Source organism: Desarmillaria tabescens, assembly GCF_030435595.1.
Source record: "Desarmillaria tabescens strain CCBAS 213 chromosome Unknown EV420scaffold_6, whole genome shotgun sequence".
Lineage (NCBI taxonomy): Eukaryota > Fungi > Basidiomycota > Agaricomycetes > Agaricales > Physalacriaceae > Desarmillaria > Desarmillaria tabescens.
In genome coordinates this window covers 398757-414792 of record NW_026848305.1, presented here as the reverse complement: position 1 = coordinate 414792, position 16036 = coordinate 398757, and the positions used below count along the sequence as shown (strand labels likewise).

At 48.7% G+C, this 16036-nt stretch overlaps 5 protein-coding genes across 5 annotated transcripts; 3 read left to right on the top strand and 2 right to left on the bottom strand.

The window, feature by feature from the left end:
- Nucleotides 1-1400: 1400 nt before the first annotated feature.
- On the bottom strand, nt 1401-1700 carry EV420DRAFT_1224797 (uncharacterized protein; the record flags this gene model as incomplete). The annotated part of the gene is made up of 1 exon (XM_060466501.1): nt 1401-1700. A coding segment is annotated over one exon (300 nt), but the record flags the coding sequence as incomplete, so codon positions are not given.
- EV420DRAFT_1036731 (helicase C-terminal domain-containing protein) lies at nt 1593-5489 on the top strand. Its single transcript, XM_060465447.1, has 17 exons — nt 1593-2055; nt 2104-2209; nt 2260-2408; nt 2458-2576; nt 2628-2962; nt 3015-3094; nt 3143-3238; nt 3283-3382; nt 3437-3750; nt 3807-3858; nt 3916-4008; nt 4062-4207; nt 4261-4431; nt 4487-4636; nt 4687-4761; nt 4812-5076; nt 5131-5489. The coding sequence occupies exons 1-17, from the start codon at nt 1759-1761 to the stop codon at nt 5313-5315; spliced, it is 2733 nt and encodes a 910-aa protein (XP_060335441.1). The 5' UTR covers nt 1593-1758; the 3' UTR covers nt 5316-5489.
- A 1-nt stretch (nt 5490) lies between these two features.
- EV420DRAFT_1036732 (uncharacterized protein) lies at nt 5491-7807 on the top strand. The gene is made up of 5 exons (XM_060465448.1): nt 5491-5711; nt 5830-6131; nt 6181-6240; nt 6297-6427; nt 6493-7807. The coding sequence occupies exons 1-5, from the start codon at nt 5628-5630 to the stop codon at nt 7701-7703; spliced, it is 1788 nt and encodes a 595-aa protein (XP_060335440.1). The 5' UTR covers nt 5491-5627; the 3' UTR covers nt 7704-7807.
- On the top strand, nt 7800-11739 carry EV420DRAFT_1515852 (uncharacterized protein; the record flags this gene model as incomplete). Its single annotated transcript, XM_060471909.1, has 6 exons — nt 7800-9899; nt 9951-10118; nt 10174-10801; nt 10857-11004; nt 11054-11170; nt 11223-11739. Coding segments are annotated over exons 1-6 (3157 nt in total), but the record flags the coding sequence as incomplete, so codon positions are not given.
- A 543-nt stretch (nt 11740-12282) lies between these two features.
- EV420DRAFT_1515847 (2-oxoglutarate dehydrogenase E1 component) lies at nt 12283-16002 on the bottom strand. The gene is made up of 10 exons (XM_060471908.1): nt 15579-16002; nt 15281-15530; nt 13392-15231; nt 13323-13338; nt 13226-13270; nt 13012-13171; nt 12857-12957; nt 12754-12804; nt 12567-12707; nt 12283-12517 (listed from the first exon to the last, which is right to left on the bottom strand). The coding sequence occupies exons 1-10, from the start codon at nt 15933-15935 to the stop codon at nt 12452-12454; spliced, it is 3027 nt and encodes a 1008-aa protein (XP_060335438.1). The 5' UTR covers nt 15936-16002; the 3' UTR covers nt 12283-12451.
- Nucleotides 16003-16036: the final 34 nt, after the last annotated feature.

Below are 16036 nucleotides of genomic sequence, written 5' to 3'. Positions count from 1 at the left end.
TCACCAATCAAATTTGTTGTCTCGAGGATTAATTGGAACCACACGTGTAGTGGATACGACGTCACAAAACACGAGAAAATTGCACGGCAGCGAACGATTTAATCAGGTAAGAGCAGTGTCCAGCAGGCAAGAAGTTCAAGGAGTGAATGTTCAGCAAAGGCTATCAAAAGAATGTGAAGGAAAAAGAATGACGAGGGTAAGGATGATACCAGGAAGTGGTCTTTTTTTCGGAGAAAATACACGTGAGGGAAGAATGAGCAGGCGATGTTACGTTTTTGCCGCTGTTTGTCATAATCTCCATGGATACACATCATCAAAAGATAAAGATAATCAATGATTGAATTTTGTACAGTACACATCCAGACTCGAAGTAGCTCCAGCATACATTTATATCCGTAATTTCAACTTGACATCCTGACATTTTATGCCAGCTCGACTTTTTTGTTCGCAGATAGATGGATGTGAACCTTGCTCATACTTCTGAGAATTCCCGTTAGGTACACAGATGCAGGGATCCCTGTCTTCTCGGAGTACTTCTATCCTGCGCAGGCACAAGAAGGTACCTCTCAACTAGGGCCAACTGTATATGTCCTGCAGGCCACATATTTTTCCGCGTAGCAATCGTATTAATGTCATCGGCCCATTCTGATGTTCTTCGGCATTGGACCGTTCTGACTGGTCGAGCCTACAATAGTTCCGTTAACTGTACGTTAATCGGACATCCGCTGATCATAGAAATCACCCGAGCCCTCGTTGTAAGACCACTTCGTAGTTAATGCAGGTTTTGGGAAGCACTGGTTTTAACTTGTTCTTATCGTCTGAGTAGTAATAGTAAGTGCCTAGAATGCATTTTCCGAACGTTGCGCCATCAGTGCGCCGATGTTCAAAAAGTATTCCTGGAACCGAGGGACTGGGTATAATTGTCTGCATGGGTGTGATGGGAGCCGAGAACTTACGGAGAACCATTCGAGAATATCATGGAACTGCATGTGGATATCCAGCATTTTTGTAAACAGGTGGGTGTATAGTGATCTTCGTACATGAACTTTTTTATGACACAAGGTCAATTGGAGAACGAAATTTTATGGGCAAGCAAGCCTGGAACTCGAATCAGCTGGGGGCTTCTTTCCCCTTCTAGTCATCAAGGAAACCCTAGATCACCGACTTGTAGGAAAGAATTCGAAAGGCAGACCGATGCAATTATACGTGTGCGCACAAGTTGGCAAGCATAGAATCACGAGATGAAAGTTTTGTAGATTCCTTACGAGATGTCGCAGACGGCAGCATTACAGCCGACACCGTTACTACAAGAAGCACATATGAATCCTACGGAATGAATGAGAAACAGCACTCTGGGCCAGGTAGCATGAGAAAATATCATACCAATCTTCCCACTAGAATCAAAAGTCTGACACACGACCCTTGAAGCTCCAATCCCCGCCGTCTTCCGTTCCCCACTGTTTGACGGGTTCCTGCTTGGGGCCACCTTGCTCTCCTGTCACTGGATTCACGTCTCCTTCGAAGGCCGGTTTCACGGGTTTCCGCGCATCGGGGTGCATTGCCAGTTCTGCTTCCACATCAGACAACGGAGTACCCGAAGAAAGAGGTGCTTGGGCCTGGCGCTGAAGTTCCTCAAACTCCCTTTGGAGTTCCCGTGGAAGAGGCGGAGGAGAAGGGCGGTTCAGATTAGACAGAGAGCGACGGAAGCCCTGCACAAGTGGGGCTGTCCGGCGCGTTCTAACAAAAATATGCAACGACATGTTTGAGAGAGCAAAGCAAAGAAGTCCTCAGATATCTTATGTCCGAAAGTTATCCGACGTTCGGCATTCGGACAAGGACTCACGTGCTTATCATCGTCGCGTCAATTTCAAATTGGTTTTCTTTCTGAACGCGTCTGCCACCGATCACGCCATGTCGTTGAGCCTACCAACTCCCGATGAATTTCCGGCATTTCCATATTCTCCTCCTTATCCGATACAGGTAGAGCTCATGCGCCATCTTTACACGTCTATCGAGGAGAGGAAGGTGACTATCGTGGAGAGTCCAACTGGCACGGTATAATTCTTCACTTGGTCACTGGAGTATTGACTGACGCCCCTGAAGGGAAAAACGCTTAGTCTTCTATGTGCCAGCTTGACTTGGTTAACTGATGAGAAGAATCGCGCGAGAAAAGGTAAAATGGCGGCGCTGGGGGAGTCTGATAAAGACGGTACGACTACGTGCTCAAGAAGAATATTTTGAGTCTCACTTCACAACCAGACAGCGACTGGGTGGCTGCGCAGACCAGAGAGCGTTTGCGAAGAGACTTAGAGGCTCAGGAGGATGAATATGAAGACCGACTGACTAAGGCCAGGAAGAAAGAAGCCGAGATGAAGAAGATGGCCAGCGCGCGCGTCTGGAAAAAACCCGTGGGTCCCATTGAATGAAAAATTTTTCCGTATCCTCACATCTTCTTAGAAAATGAAAGAGAAATCCAAACCAGTTAACGACGAAGAAGATGACGATGTATTCCTTCCCGAAACTGAAGCTGCCGAAGACGATAATATATCGCCAGCGGTCAGAACATTGATGGCAAAGTATTATGCTCTCTTCCATTTATTTCTAACTGGTCTTAAGATTTTATCTAGACTAGAGAAAGGCTCCGGGCAGGGCTTGCCGGACGATGAAGAACTGACATGCACCAAGATCTACTACGCCTCACGCACACACTCTCAGTTGACTCAAATCATACCAGAAATGAAGAGATTAAAGCTCTTTCCAGTCGATAGCAAGTCAGCTTGCTCTTCGATAGCGTTGCCCCGAAAACGTGCTGCTGAAGAATCGGACGATGAAGTCGACCCAGATGTTGCGGTATCGTATTCACGCACAGTGTCGCTTGGCTCGCGAAAACAGCTTTGTGTTAATGATGAACTTCGTTCCAAGAAGAAAGATCTTGACGAGGCGTGTCGTGAACTGTTAGGCGGTGGGTTATCCATGTCAATATCGCGACACGCTCAAACTTAACGCCCTTTTAGAGAAAGGGGATAAGCGCTGTCAATCTTTGCCGCCTATAGATGATGATTACCGTATGGTTGAATTTAGGGATCAGATCCTGGTATTCTCCCATGCTTTCTTCTACGAAGCTTCATTCATGTTAACCTAGGCCTCGCCAAAAGATATCGAAGACTTGGCCACTGCCGGTCGAATGGCTAATTTATGCCCATATTTTGGCTCGAGGCGCGCCATACCTCAAGCAGAGGTGAGTCTTGTATTAAATGAGATTGTCTTCCTAACGATATGCAGCTCGTAACTTTACCTTATAACCTGCTGCTGCAAAAGTCTGCGCGCGAAGCCCTCGGAATTGACCTAAAGGATCAAATCGTTATCATTGACGAAGCTCACAGTGAATTAGATCTCTCTGTCATTGTTCGTTATCTCACTAGCAACTTCGATGTAGACCTTATCCCAACCCTTCTGACGTTGTCAACGCACAAGTTATCTCTTTCCACCTCGGAAACATCTTATAAACAAGTATGCAGTTACGTTTCGAAGTTTCGTAACCGCCTTTCTCCTGTAAACATGTTACACTTGAAACGTCTAGTCGCTTTTCTTGATGCATTGACGAACTATACCGTATCCTGGAAGGAGGATGATGTACGTCAAAATCAGAAAGTCGAAATGCTTTCCGTATCCGAGCTCCTAGGGCGGCTTGGAAACAAGGTGGCAGGTATTAATTTACTGGAGATTACGGGATATTTGACAACAAGTAGAGTCAGCGCACCCTGCTCAATTTCACACTGCGTTAGCTAACGACTTCCATTTCGTAGGTTGCAAGAAAGATTGCGAATTATTCTGACAAGCAGGATGAAAAAAGAATGGGTGGGTTTCGTTTTAACATCGTGTACATATCATTTTTATTGAAATGTCATCTTGTAGATTCGGCAAAGATAAAACAGACTACGAAGGGAGCGGTTCCACCTTTGCATGCGGTTGAAGATTTGATGCGCTCGCTGACAGCGACAAACGAAGGTACGTACCTTTATGCGTGCTATACCCCAAGGCAATATCCGCTCTCTCCGCAGACGGCAGAATAAGCCTCTCGCTTGTGGGAAGCCCTGGTCACGAAGATGTCGAAATCAAGTATCAGCTCCCTAATCCAGCGCCACCATTTTTGGAAGTCGTCGAAGAAGCACGATCCGTCATTCTTGCAGGGGGGACCATGTCACCCGTACGTGGCATTTTGAATGGTAATAGAGATTCAACATTTTATCTCGTTGGCAGATATCAGATGTCATCAACCAACTGTTTGCGAACATACCAAGTGAAAGGTTGACAAGTTTCTCTTGCGGTCATGTCATCCCGCCTTGGAATCTGTTGCCGTTGACAATCTCCAAGGGCCCACGTGGCGGGGACCTCCAATATAAAGCTGAGAAGCAAGTAGACAAAGCTGTGGTAAGTCGAACGTATCTGCGATCAACAGATCTTTTAAGTGATCATCATGTGCAAGATCGGAGAGCTGGGACAAATTATCCTGAATTTGACCAACATCGTTCCCGGTGGAATGATCGTGTTCTTTCCGTCATATAGATTCCTGAACACGAGTAAGGATATCTGGAAAACTAGTGGCATCATAGAAAAATTCAACGCGAAAAAAAGGGTCAGTAAGTAGTTCCGACACATCAGACCTTTGTCTAATTGATACGGTAGGTATTCTTTGAGCCAGATGAAGCTAAAGACGTTGATGAGGTCCTGCAAGGATTCTCATCTGCAGTTCGCCATCCAGTGAGTAGTTCGTTTCATGAATACGATTCGATTCACTAAATCAGAACCAGATGGACAATAAGAAGGGCGCATTGCTTTTCGCAGTTATTGGGGCAAAGCTATCCGAGGGCTTGAATTTTGCCGATGATTTAGCTCGAGCGGTAGTCATTGTCGGACTTCCTTACGCAAACCTAGCATCTCCAGAGCTTCGCGAGAGGATGAAGTATGTAAAGCGACTGGAGGACAAAGGTCAACTGAAGAAAGCGCCAGGCCAGAAGGATGCCGCGGCGGAGCTATATGAGAACATTTGCATGAATGCTGTCAACCAGAGTATAGGTGCGTGTTGTCGCGTGTCAACGCAATCTTCTTGCTTATATACAAACGCCACAGGACGTGCAATAAGACACCGTGGGGATTGGGCGTCCCTGATTCTCCTTGATAAACGCTATGCATCATCAAATATTCGAAATAAGTTGCCGAAGTGGATTGGATCAGAGATGAAAGTTGCCCAGACATTTGGATCAGCCATGAAGGAGATGGGAGTTTTCTTTAGAAACAAAAGGCTACAGAATTAGTACTAGTCTGCCCGACAAACTCCAAGACGTTGGAAACTGCCCTGCCCGGTGGAAGGCAATATGTGATGTATTCCTGTTGATGAAGTCCGCAGGAAGTCTGTCTTGATCCTGAGATATGAAAATAAATAATGAAGTGTGCATTGTCATGCGATCAGTGACTGCAAATCATGAAAAGGAAATGCCGGCGCTTAGTTCCCGTGCCCATCCTCCTCTGTCAGTGTCATAGCGTACACCTTCCCTCTTCGATACCCACTGCTGCAGGCTTCAGTATACCATCCAGGAGGTGTCTTGCGACTACGTAGTAATGCTGGAATGGGGTTCTTCTCGTCAAGGAAGCCCTACGACGACTATGTTGCCACCGACAAATCCGTCGTCCATGTCATCCGCTCACGTTTCGTGCGTACTTCGTCTCCACCCTACTCCGCGAATATTGATAGGATTTCGAAATAACCTTTTTTGTTCTCATCCATCGTTTCCCCGAAATGAATGTTTACGTCTAATTCGGGTCACATAGTACGGCAAAAACAAGGGAAAGGAACGCGAAGATGCCAATCCAACTTTTGTCGATACGGGCAAGTCGGCGGCGCAAACCTTGGCTCAGCCGTCTCCGATACATACGAATGGAACTGAGGCTGCTGCGGCCTCGTTGCATAAAAAGACGGGGCCTCGTGCGCGGAACAGTGTATATGGCCAGCCAGGGTCCTCTGCTGCAAAATCTGCTTCCAACATGCCAGCGCCATCACCACTACGGAAGAACACTAATGACGATGATACAACTGCGGTTTCCCCAGCGAGAAAGGCCATGGATAGCGTCACGTATGTCCTATACAAATTTCTTTATTTTCATGATATTGACCACGAACAGGGTGACGTTGGCGCAGCGATTGAACGAATTGGCAGTAGCGAATTCGGAGGGCTTGCTGAAGTGCGTGCTAACTTATTTCCCATTTCTTTGTGGCTTGACCTCTATCTTCCTTCCAGCGATGATGAATACCGAATGCTGCGGCAGAGTCTGTTTGAGAGATTCGCGAGCAACTCGGCCGTGCCTTCTGAGGAACCTATCGTTCCCGTTAGCCGACACCAAGCACGTGGAAGTGAAAGTAGTAAAAGATGTGGGTGGCTTTAATACGTCTGGTCGTGCATGCTCTTATATATGTACATTTTGCCGGGGTATCAGCCAGCTCACGGCCCTCTTCTAATTTTGTCGTTACCATTCCTCGTTCGCCTTCAGTACGGTCACGCACGTCAGTGGCCTCAGGCATGACGGGTCTGTTTCGGAAATCTACAGGTGGTCGGACACAGTCCGGGTCGAAAGATGTCAGCGACACATCTAGCGTTTTCTCTTCAACATCTAGTAGTTCCAACATTTTCAAGCTTCCCCGACTCATGAAGAAGTCAAGTGCATCGTCAGTGGCGTCCGCACAGACGGAAGCATCTCGACCGACAGACACGATTTCATTGTCTTCTCGCCGGACGGGGTTAAGCGCCCTCGAACGACATGATCATCCTAGTATGCCCCACCTTCCCTCCTCTCGTTCCACCACGTCAAGTATCAGACGATACGCTACTCCGCCCTCCGCATTTCCTGGTGCCAGAGCGCTTGCAACAGATCCCAAGTATTCTGGGACCATGAACGATGTCTTCGACGAAGGTGACCTTAAATCTTCTGAAGAGATAAAGCAAGAGATGGCGGCCGTCGAGTCGGAGCGAAAGCGTCTGATGGATGCGTTCCACGGGCTCGAGGTAACCGCATTAACCAAGAAACACCATCAGAGAGGAAAGATCCACGAAGATAGTAGCGCTGGTGACGCGTCGACATGGACCCTGATACCTGATTCACGGAGTCAACGGCGAATGGCTATGAGTAGCGCCGATAGCGATGTTACATCAATACGGTCGGGCACATCTATCAACACAACATACACAGGAAGACGGGTAGTGCGCCAGAAGACGACTTCGAGCCTTGCAACAACATCAAGACCTGGATCATTGCACAGAAAGAACTCTGTTTCAAGTGTGTCATCAGGGAGGGTTGCTGGTACTGGAGGCGGTGGGCTGGCACCACCACCTGTGCCTTCTTTACCCATGGGGATGTCACTCAACCATGGAAACACTGCTAGTGGCTCCAGCATTAACTTGACCAGGAGCTCAGGCCATCCGTCCATGCGTTCGGTGCCGGAAGACGAAGTCAGGTCCGTGGCTGATAGATCTACGTCTGGCAGATCTGACAAGAAGGAGACGGATGAGATGGAGGATGAGATGGAGCGGGAGATGGAGGATATACGGCGCCGACGGGAGGAAGTGAGTCTGCGATATGAGGCACGTCTCGAGTACCTGCAGGCCAAGCTGAAGGGGGCCCAGTTACACGAGAAGTTGATGAAAAAGTGATGAAAAGTGGCGTTTTTATTCCAAGATAAGATTAGATTTTGATGATACCCCGGGATTTTCCGTAGTGGATTTGTATATTATTGTTTCCTTTTCTGATTGGTTGTCGTTTGGCAGCCTTCTCCTTCACTCAGCTCTTGTTTGTGCCTTCTTGTGTCTCAAGTTGCGCTGGTCGACAACGACGACGACGAAGAGTCTTCGCCACCGTTGACTACAATGTCCAACTTACCCTCTCCAATGTCGGATGACATGGACGACACCGTGTCGTCGACTCCCACTCCTTTTAGCCATCTCCATCGCTCGATGAGCCATGGTTCGCAGTGGTCGGCGTCAGACTCGCCCCAGCATCACAACCAAGGAACCTCTTATCAGCAGTCCCCCCCATTGCGACAGGGTCCACCTCCCATCCTCTCTCGCAGCTCCTCGTCGCATTCTGTACGTCGTGAAGCTCGCAGTAGAAGCGTGAGCATTGCCGGCAAAGGTTTTCACGAGGACGACCATCTCAACGAGGAAGATGAAGATGGTGATAGCTCCGAGCATGCTGACAGGCGAGTTGGCAAGTCCGTCGCCCCCAATGACGACGAGGCTGCCAATGATGCCGATGAATCCGGCTCCGATAGAGAGGAAGACCCCATCACTCTCAAGGACCGACAGTCGCTCATTAATGTCGAGCACCCATTTGGTCTCCCCATTTGGAAGCCGGCACTGTACAAAAAATCGCGTTCAGTCACTCGCTACGCCGACGAAGCACTGCATTCCATCCCTTCTGCTCAGGCAGAGCGCCATCTCTTACCTGGCAACATTTTCTGGGTTGCCGTATTTGGTTGGTGGCTTTCCCTGGTATGCTTTGCTGTTTCTGCTCTGCTCTATCTCGTTCCCCAAGGTGGCAAGCAGTATTCTACGTTCGTATTTGGTTTGGGGTGGTACCTTGCGTGGCCTTTCGGGAAATACGTGGAAGGTGAAGGGCTTGATGAAGAGGCGGAGGATGAGGACGAAGATGACGATGACGATGCAACATCACACGAGCGCCATTGGAGTGGGGATTCTTCGCACACAGTCAGAGCGCCCGATTCCGACGATCAGTCCTCCAGCACCATCCGAGGCGCTACTTCTGACTCTTCCCCGAGAGCGCAACATGTTCAAACAATGTCTTGGAATTCTGTTGTCATTCCTGGAGAACACACTTCCCTCCTCCAGACGGTTTCGGAACTTCACTCAACACCACCTTCCAAATCATATGGAGCGACCTTATCCACCGCCTCTTCCGAGTCATCGGTTGGCGCTGCTAAAGAAAGTCCGAAAGCGGCCACACTTGGCAAAATCTGCTTCTGGCTTGGAATGGTCTGCATCATTGCCCCGCTCATGCTCGCCGTTTGCCTCATCTGTTGGGGTCTTATCGTCACTATCCCGATGGCCAAACTCAATTGGGCTCTTCTCACGCACATCTTTTCTCATCCTGACACCATACGATTCTGTGCGGCACCTCCAGCCGTCGTAGTTTCCGAGCAAGTAGAGCCTACCGATGTTGGGGATTCGGCATCCTCCCCTGAAGCCAGTCGTACTCACTTTTCACTTCAACATCCTCGCATTGCTGCAGGACAAGTCGCGCCGTCTGGTTCGTCCAAGGTGCTGCTTTGTACTTATCGTGCAGTCGGATTGCAGTACTATAAGTACACTGTAGGGGGTGTCAATATCCTGTTCGTCAACCTCATGCCCGTTGTGTTCTTCGTCATCTTCGATGGGTTGGTTTTACTTCCCATGGTCGAAAAGCTCGAAGAGCATCACAAGCATGTCCCAGGTTTCCTGGCTTTCATTGCATCACAGGGTCTCATCTTCATTCTCAGTTTGTCGAGTGTCATTCCTCTGTCGTATTTCATCGGCATGGCCGTTGCGTCTATCTCCGCCCAGTCTTCCATCGGGATGGGTGCCGTCATCAATGCCACTTTTGGTTCCATCATCGAAATCATACTATACTCTATGGCCCTGGTGCAGAACAAAGGGCATCTTGTTGAAGGTTCAATTGTTGGTAGTATTTTGGCGGGCGTGCTGTTGATGCCTGGCATGAGTATGGTCAGCGCCGCGTTCAGACGAAAGGAGCAGAAATTCAACGCCAAGAGTGCCGGCGTCACCAGTATGATGTTGATCATGGCCATCATCGGAGCATTAGCTCCTACGTTGTTCTATCAGACCTATGGGAATGTACGTTGTGTGTTATCGTTATATGCTTCGAGTCCAACTAACGCCTCGTAGTTCCAATTGATCTGTAGTGGATGTCCGTCCGCACCTGGACCTGGCGGTAGTAATATGCCTTGGATCTGTGATCATTGTTACTACAAACACCCGGACCCCGTCGATGATCCTTTCTATCAATCGACTGTGAAAAGCTTGATGTATTTCTGTGCCGTCATCCTACTCTTCGTACGTTCTCATGGTCATAGCCCTCTCGTTCTGCTAATGGACTCGTAATTTATAGTCGTATCTCGTCGGTCTTTGGTTCTCTCTCCGTACTCATGCCAGCCAAATCTGGCAAAATCCCCAGCAGCTAATGCATTCTGTGGAGCTCCCCATTCATCAACGGCAATCGTTGTACCACCGTCTCGTTCCGTCTGCCGGTGCCGCAAATCCTAACACACCCGGGTCTCTTCACCGCAAGGAGAGCCATGTCCATAGTCTCGGCAGAGATACTGCATCCCTCTCCCAAGCTCCGCTATCTCAGCCATCTACTTCTCGTGGACCTCCATCCCCTGTTCTACCTCGCCGAGTCTCTTATGCCAGCCCTCCTCCAATCCCTCCGCCTGTAAACTTTACGCCCGTCATGGAGAGTGTGGATCAAGCCGTGAAGAATACTGCATTACAACCTATGCATCTTCCTGAGGCAATGACTACTGATGATTTCACCAGAGCTGTGGCGGTAGCGACGGTTAGTGCCCTACGTCATCAACAAGCTCATGCTGCTCAGTCTCCGGGTCGCGCGCGCGCATCGGGTGCTGAAAACGAGTCTGCGTCTGGTGGTCATGGGGGGCACGATGCGCCGTCTTGGAGTCGCACTACCAGTGCTAGTGTCTTACTCGCATGTACTTTGTTGTATGCTATCATCGCAGGTTTGTATCTATCATCTTCCTATATTAGATTCGCAGATGACATTCGTTCTTTCAGAAATTCTTGTCGATGTCGTCGACGTTATTTTACAAGGTTCTGGGATCGACGAAAAGTTCCTTGGTGTTACCCTATTTGCACTTGTTCCAAACACTACCGAATTCATGAATGCTATGTCATTTGCTCTTAATGGCAACATTGCTCTCAGGTAGGCACCCGTTACTCCGCCATGCCATAGTGTACTCATCAGCATCCAGCATGGAGATCGGCTCAGCGTATGCTCTTCAAGTCTGTCTTCTACAGATACCCGCAATGGTTGCGTTCTCCGCTTATTGGGCCCCTGATAAAATGGGCGAAGTTGCAAAGACTTTCACGTGCGTACCGTACTGCTTTCTCCCATGCCCGGCAGTACCAACGATTCTGTAGACTTATCTTCCCTCGATGGGACGTCATTGCTATCATCCTTTCGATGTTTTTGATGACATATACGTACATCGAGGCAAAGAGTAATTACCACCGAGGAAGCATTCTCATTCTAAGGTAGTAATTCTTGATATCTCGTTGGAAATATATTAACAGACCTGCACAGTTATCTTGTTCTCACTGCTGGGTTCTTCTTTGCGCCTCATGATGGTGAGGGCGGAGATCAAGCCGACTCTACCACCATTCAGGAATTTTCGTCTTTAACCGGACTTCAGTACGCCAGATGGTATCTTTTATCCTGGTTCCATTGGTGGTTGTAATTCTTTTTCTCCTCTTACACGGAACCTAGCACGTATTTATCAGAACTCGGTCTGCCCCAGTTCGTTAACTCATTCGATTCATTTTTTATTTCCAATACTTACATAACGACTCTAACGAACGGACCACGACCATATTCCCTATTTGCATACGTACTTTAGACGATTGTCGATGACTGCTTAATATTGCATACGCGCTTAGTATGTGAAAATCTCATCTTTTGGAGCCATTACATACAAGTTGGAATAGGTGATCCTCGCTATGGCTCTTCGCCAAGACGTACTCAACTTACAAGAGGGAAGTTGATAAAATCCTCGGGAAGTCGGATTCTTTTGTCGTAAAAATTTTGTGAAGAACGTACAGATAAGTCTACCTTGATGTGACTACAGTCGTTCGGCAGAGAAACACGACTGGGTTAGCGCACTGAGCCTGCAGCGTGCACTCAAGTGCACCCACAATCGCGATCAAAGCTGGTGACTTGAATATAAGAGAGTAAAACGTGATTATGCTCTGATCTACTCTAATCTTTCCGGAAAGCGGAGTATTACAGTCCTGGACGAGGACACTGGTGCTTCTTAGATTCGCTCAACAGTGAAGAATGGTCTCGCATCAAGGCGAAGTCTAATGAGAAAGCATGCTGGATGAACGGACATTTCCCAATCTTTTGATAGCACATCTAGCGAGCAACTTCCTAGTCACCGTAGCTAACGGTATTCACCAGTGGTGTCTATTCTTCATCCGCAGACTAAGCTCCCCTTAGCGCTACGATCAGTACTAACGCGTGTATTCAAAGATTTATTTTATTCCGATACATCTTTGGGAAGTACAGTAGTCTGAAATAGAACGAATCCTATTTCATATTATTATGTTTCAAAACAGACCGAGAAGAATAATGAAACTCAGTCGTGAGTATCTCAATGCGTTGTAGAGAGATCAAAGGCCGTATTGAGGAATTGCTCGATCTCCTTCTTGTGTTGCGTCTGATAAACTGTGAGCAGGATACTGGCTTCAAGCGACAAAAGAAAATACCTTGCTTCCAGTAGCGACAGAGCTGGTGGGATCCCTACCGGCATACAACGGATACTGTCCTTTGTGGTTTTCGGTCTTGCTGGCAGCGGTGTAGATCCTAGGACCAACGTAGCTCCATGCACCGTTATTCAAAGGTTCCTCCTATGGAACAGTCAGACGCGGTTGCTGAGCTCTAAACGATACGTACCTGGCACCATAAGAGAGTGGCGTTGGGGTATTTGTCGAGGTGGGGAGTCAACTACAAAGTTCATCAGCTAGACCTTTCTTTCAATGATTATTGAGAAACAAACCATGTCGTAGGGGAACGGAGAGATCTGCTCAATTCTGCTAATGGCAATGTCGGTGATACCCCGTTCTTCTCTTGCGGCCATCAAAGTCTGGTAAACTTGGCCTGTCACACAAAGAACTAAATGGTAGCCCAAGGAAGAATTTAGAAAGATCGTACCAGTACACAAGATATGCCTCCTGATATGCTCAGGCGCAACTAATGAATCTGGGTGGCTGTCCGGGATATACCTCTGGAAGTTAGTTTCGCCAACCATCTCGGCCAAGTCAGAGCGAGCTTTAGGGTGTCGGAGAAGGTTTTTAGAGAAGAAAAGGATAAGCTGGAGAAGTATTGAATAAATTATACACTGCGCCATACAAACAAGTTGACCTACCGGCTTGCGGAAATCCCGGTGAATCTGGCGACGAAGAACATGGAACTGTGCATGTAACATGAGTATCAGCAAAGAAGCAAGAAAAGCATTTGCGCACGTAGTTGGCAGGAGTGCTACAGGAAGTGAGATTAGCGGTGTTCTACCGGGAACAATGACAAGGACATACGTTGGGTAGACAACTTGCATGTTACAGTCCTGATGCTGTCTTTCAATCTTCTCCTTTGAAGGGAAAACATTCGGGTGGTCATCGCAAAGCTGCAAGAACCGTTCGATCCTTCCACTGGAATGCTCGGGTCCCTGACCATCGTATCCATGCGGCAGACTCATAACCAAACCGGTCCTTTGCAACCACTTTCTCTCACCAGCAGCGATAAACTGATCGATAATACACTGCGCATTGTTGGCAAAGTCACCGAACTGTGCCTCCCACATGGTTAACGCATCAGGAGAAACCAGCGAGTAACCAAGCTCGAATCCAAGACAACCGTATTCGGATAGAGACGAGTTGCAGACAACGAATCGAGCCTGGGAGGAGCCGAGATCGTTGAGAGGGATGTACTGTGCCTCATTGGACTGGTCGTGAATGACGGCATGCCTTTGCGAGAATGTACCACGTTCAACATCCTGTCCAGAAACTCTGACGTGAATCTTCTCCAGAGCCAATGAACCGAACGCCAACGCTTCGGCGGTAGACCAATCAATGTTCGTACCTTCCTCAACGGTCTTTCCACGAGTGGCCAGAATACGTGCGAGGTTACGATGGGGAGTGAAACCAGCTGGGTAGGTCGAAATAGCTTTTCCAATGCGCTTCAGGGTCGCTTCGTCAGTGCCGGTCACGCGGGTGGGCAAGGTCTGGTCTGCCAACTGCTTGGGGGACGGGAATCCTTGCCATGACGCAGAAAGCCACTCTTTACTCGTAGGCACGTAGTCCTTCGCACCTGACCAAGACTTCTCCAGCATACCCCAAACCCATTTCTTGTGTTCCTCGATGTCCTTCTCGGTGAACGTCCCACGGCCAACAAGGAATTTAGTATACACGGTCAGGGGAGACGGGTGTTCTTGGATCGCTTTGTACATCCGTGGCTGGGTGAACATCGGTTGGTCGGTCTCATTGTGTCCATAACGCCTGTAGCAGACGATGTCAATGACAACATCCTTCTTGAACTTGGCGCGGTAGTCGGCAGCAATTTGGCAAACGAAGGTTACGGCCTCCACATTGTCACCGTTCACGTGAAAGATGGGAGCATCAATGGACTTGGCGATATCAGACGGGTAAGGGGTAGACCGGGCGAATCGAGGGTCAGTGGTGAAACCAATTTGGTTGTTGACAATCAAGTGGATGGTCCCACCCGTACCGTACCAAGGCAGATTGTGCATGCCCATAGTTTCGTAAACCACACCTTGACCAGCGAACGCAGCATCACCGTGAAGAAGAACACCCATAGCGGTGGAGTGAGTAGTCTCGTCTGCTTCGAAGTGTTGGATGGCGCGTGTTTTACCAAGAACGACTGGATCCTCGGCCTCCAAATGTGAAGGGTTGGCGACAAGGGATAATGATACTTTCTTTCCAGAGGGAGTAGGCCTAACGTAGTTTGCTCCAAGATGGTATTTGACATCTCCGGCCGGTGAATCATCATCCTCTGTACCACTGAATTCGTTCAAAATAGCCTCGATGGGTTTCCGAATGACATTAGCCAACACGTTCAGTCTGCCACGGTGAGGCATACCAAGGGTAACGTGTTTTACACCGTGGTCAACTGACCGATCTATGAGAGCTTTCATACCGGGAATAAGAGCCTCGCATCCCTCTAGACCGAATCGCTTCTCGTTGGGATATTTAGACGCGATGAACTTTTCAAATGACTCTGACCAGATGAGACGATCGAGGATCATCCGCTTCTCGTCAACCGTGTAATTCCATGGTTTGGGTATTTCTACACGTTCACGAATCCAGTCGCAATTTTCTTTGTCCGGAATATGCACATACTGAATGCCGACGGCACCGCCTGTAAAACAAGTTGGCATTGGGAAGTGCACAACTAGAGAACAACGCACAATATATCCGTTTCAGAAGCTTTATAATCTCGCGCAACTTCATCGTTTTTCGGTCCTCGGTAGCGAAATGAGGGAGGATACCAGGTCCAAGAGTAATGTCCTTGTCCAGATCGCGCTCCGTAAACCCGTACCTACTGAGCTCTAATTCAGGCGGGTTAACGTCCGCCAGATCAGCATCTAGAATTCCGAGGGGGTCCAGTTCAGCTACATGGTGACCTCGCACTTGGTAGGCGCGAACGAGCAATTGGACCTATCCCGAAAAATCAGACACAATCTTTGCACGTGTCCTACCACGCACCTTGAGATGGTCATCAAGCTCTGCCGCACCGCCAGCATACAGCGCAGGTGCTCCATCAGCTGGAGCAGCTACAAGACTGGGAGGTGGCCGGAAAGCCTGTGCACTGGGCAGACCCTTGTCCATACCGGAGAAATACGCGTCCCAGGACGCATGTACAGACTTCGGGTCCTGCCTCCAATGCTTGTACATTTCGTCGGCATAATACGTATTGGTACCATTAGCGAAGGGATCGTTGGGTGAGGGCGATGGGGTCGCATAGTCACGCCTTGGGGCTACCGAGGAGGGATAATAATGGTAAAAAGGAAGAACAGAAGGGCGACAGGCCCGCAAGCGACGCAGCGCTTGCCTGGAGAGCATTGCGAGACCGCCTAGTCTTCCGCGATGCTCGTCGTCGAGGTCGACAGTCAAGGATGAAGTAAACCGGATGATGCAACGTCATCGATCTCTTTCATGTGGCC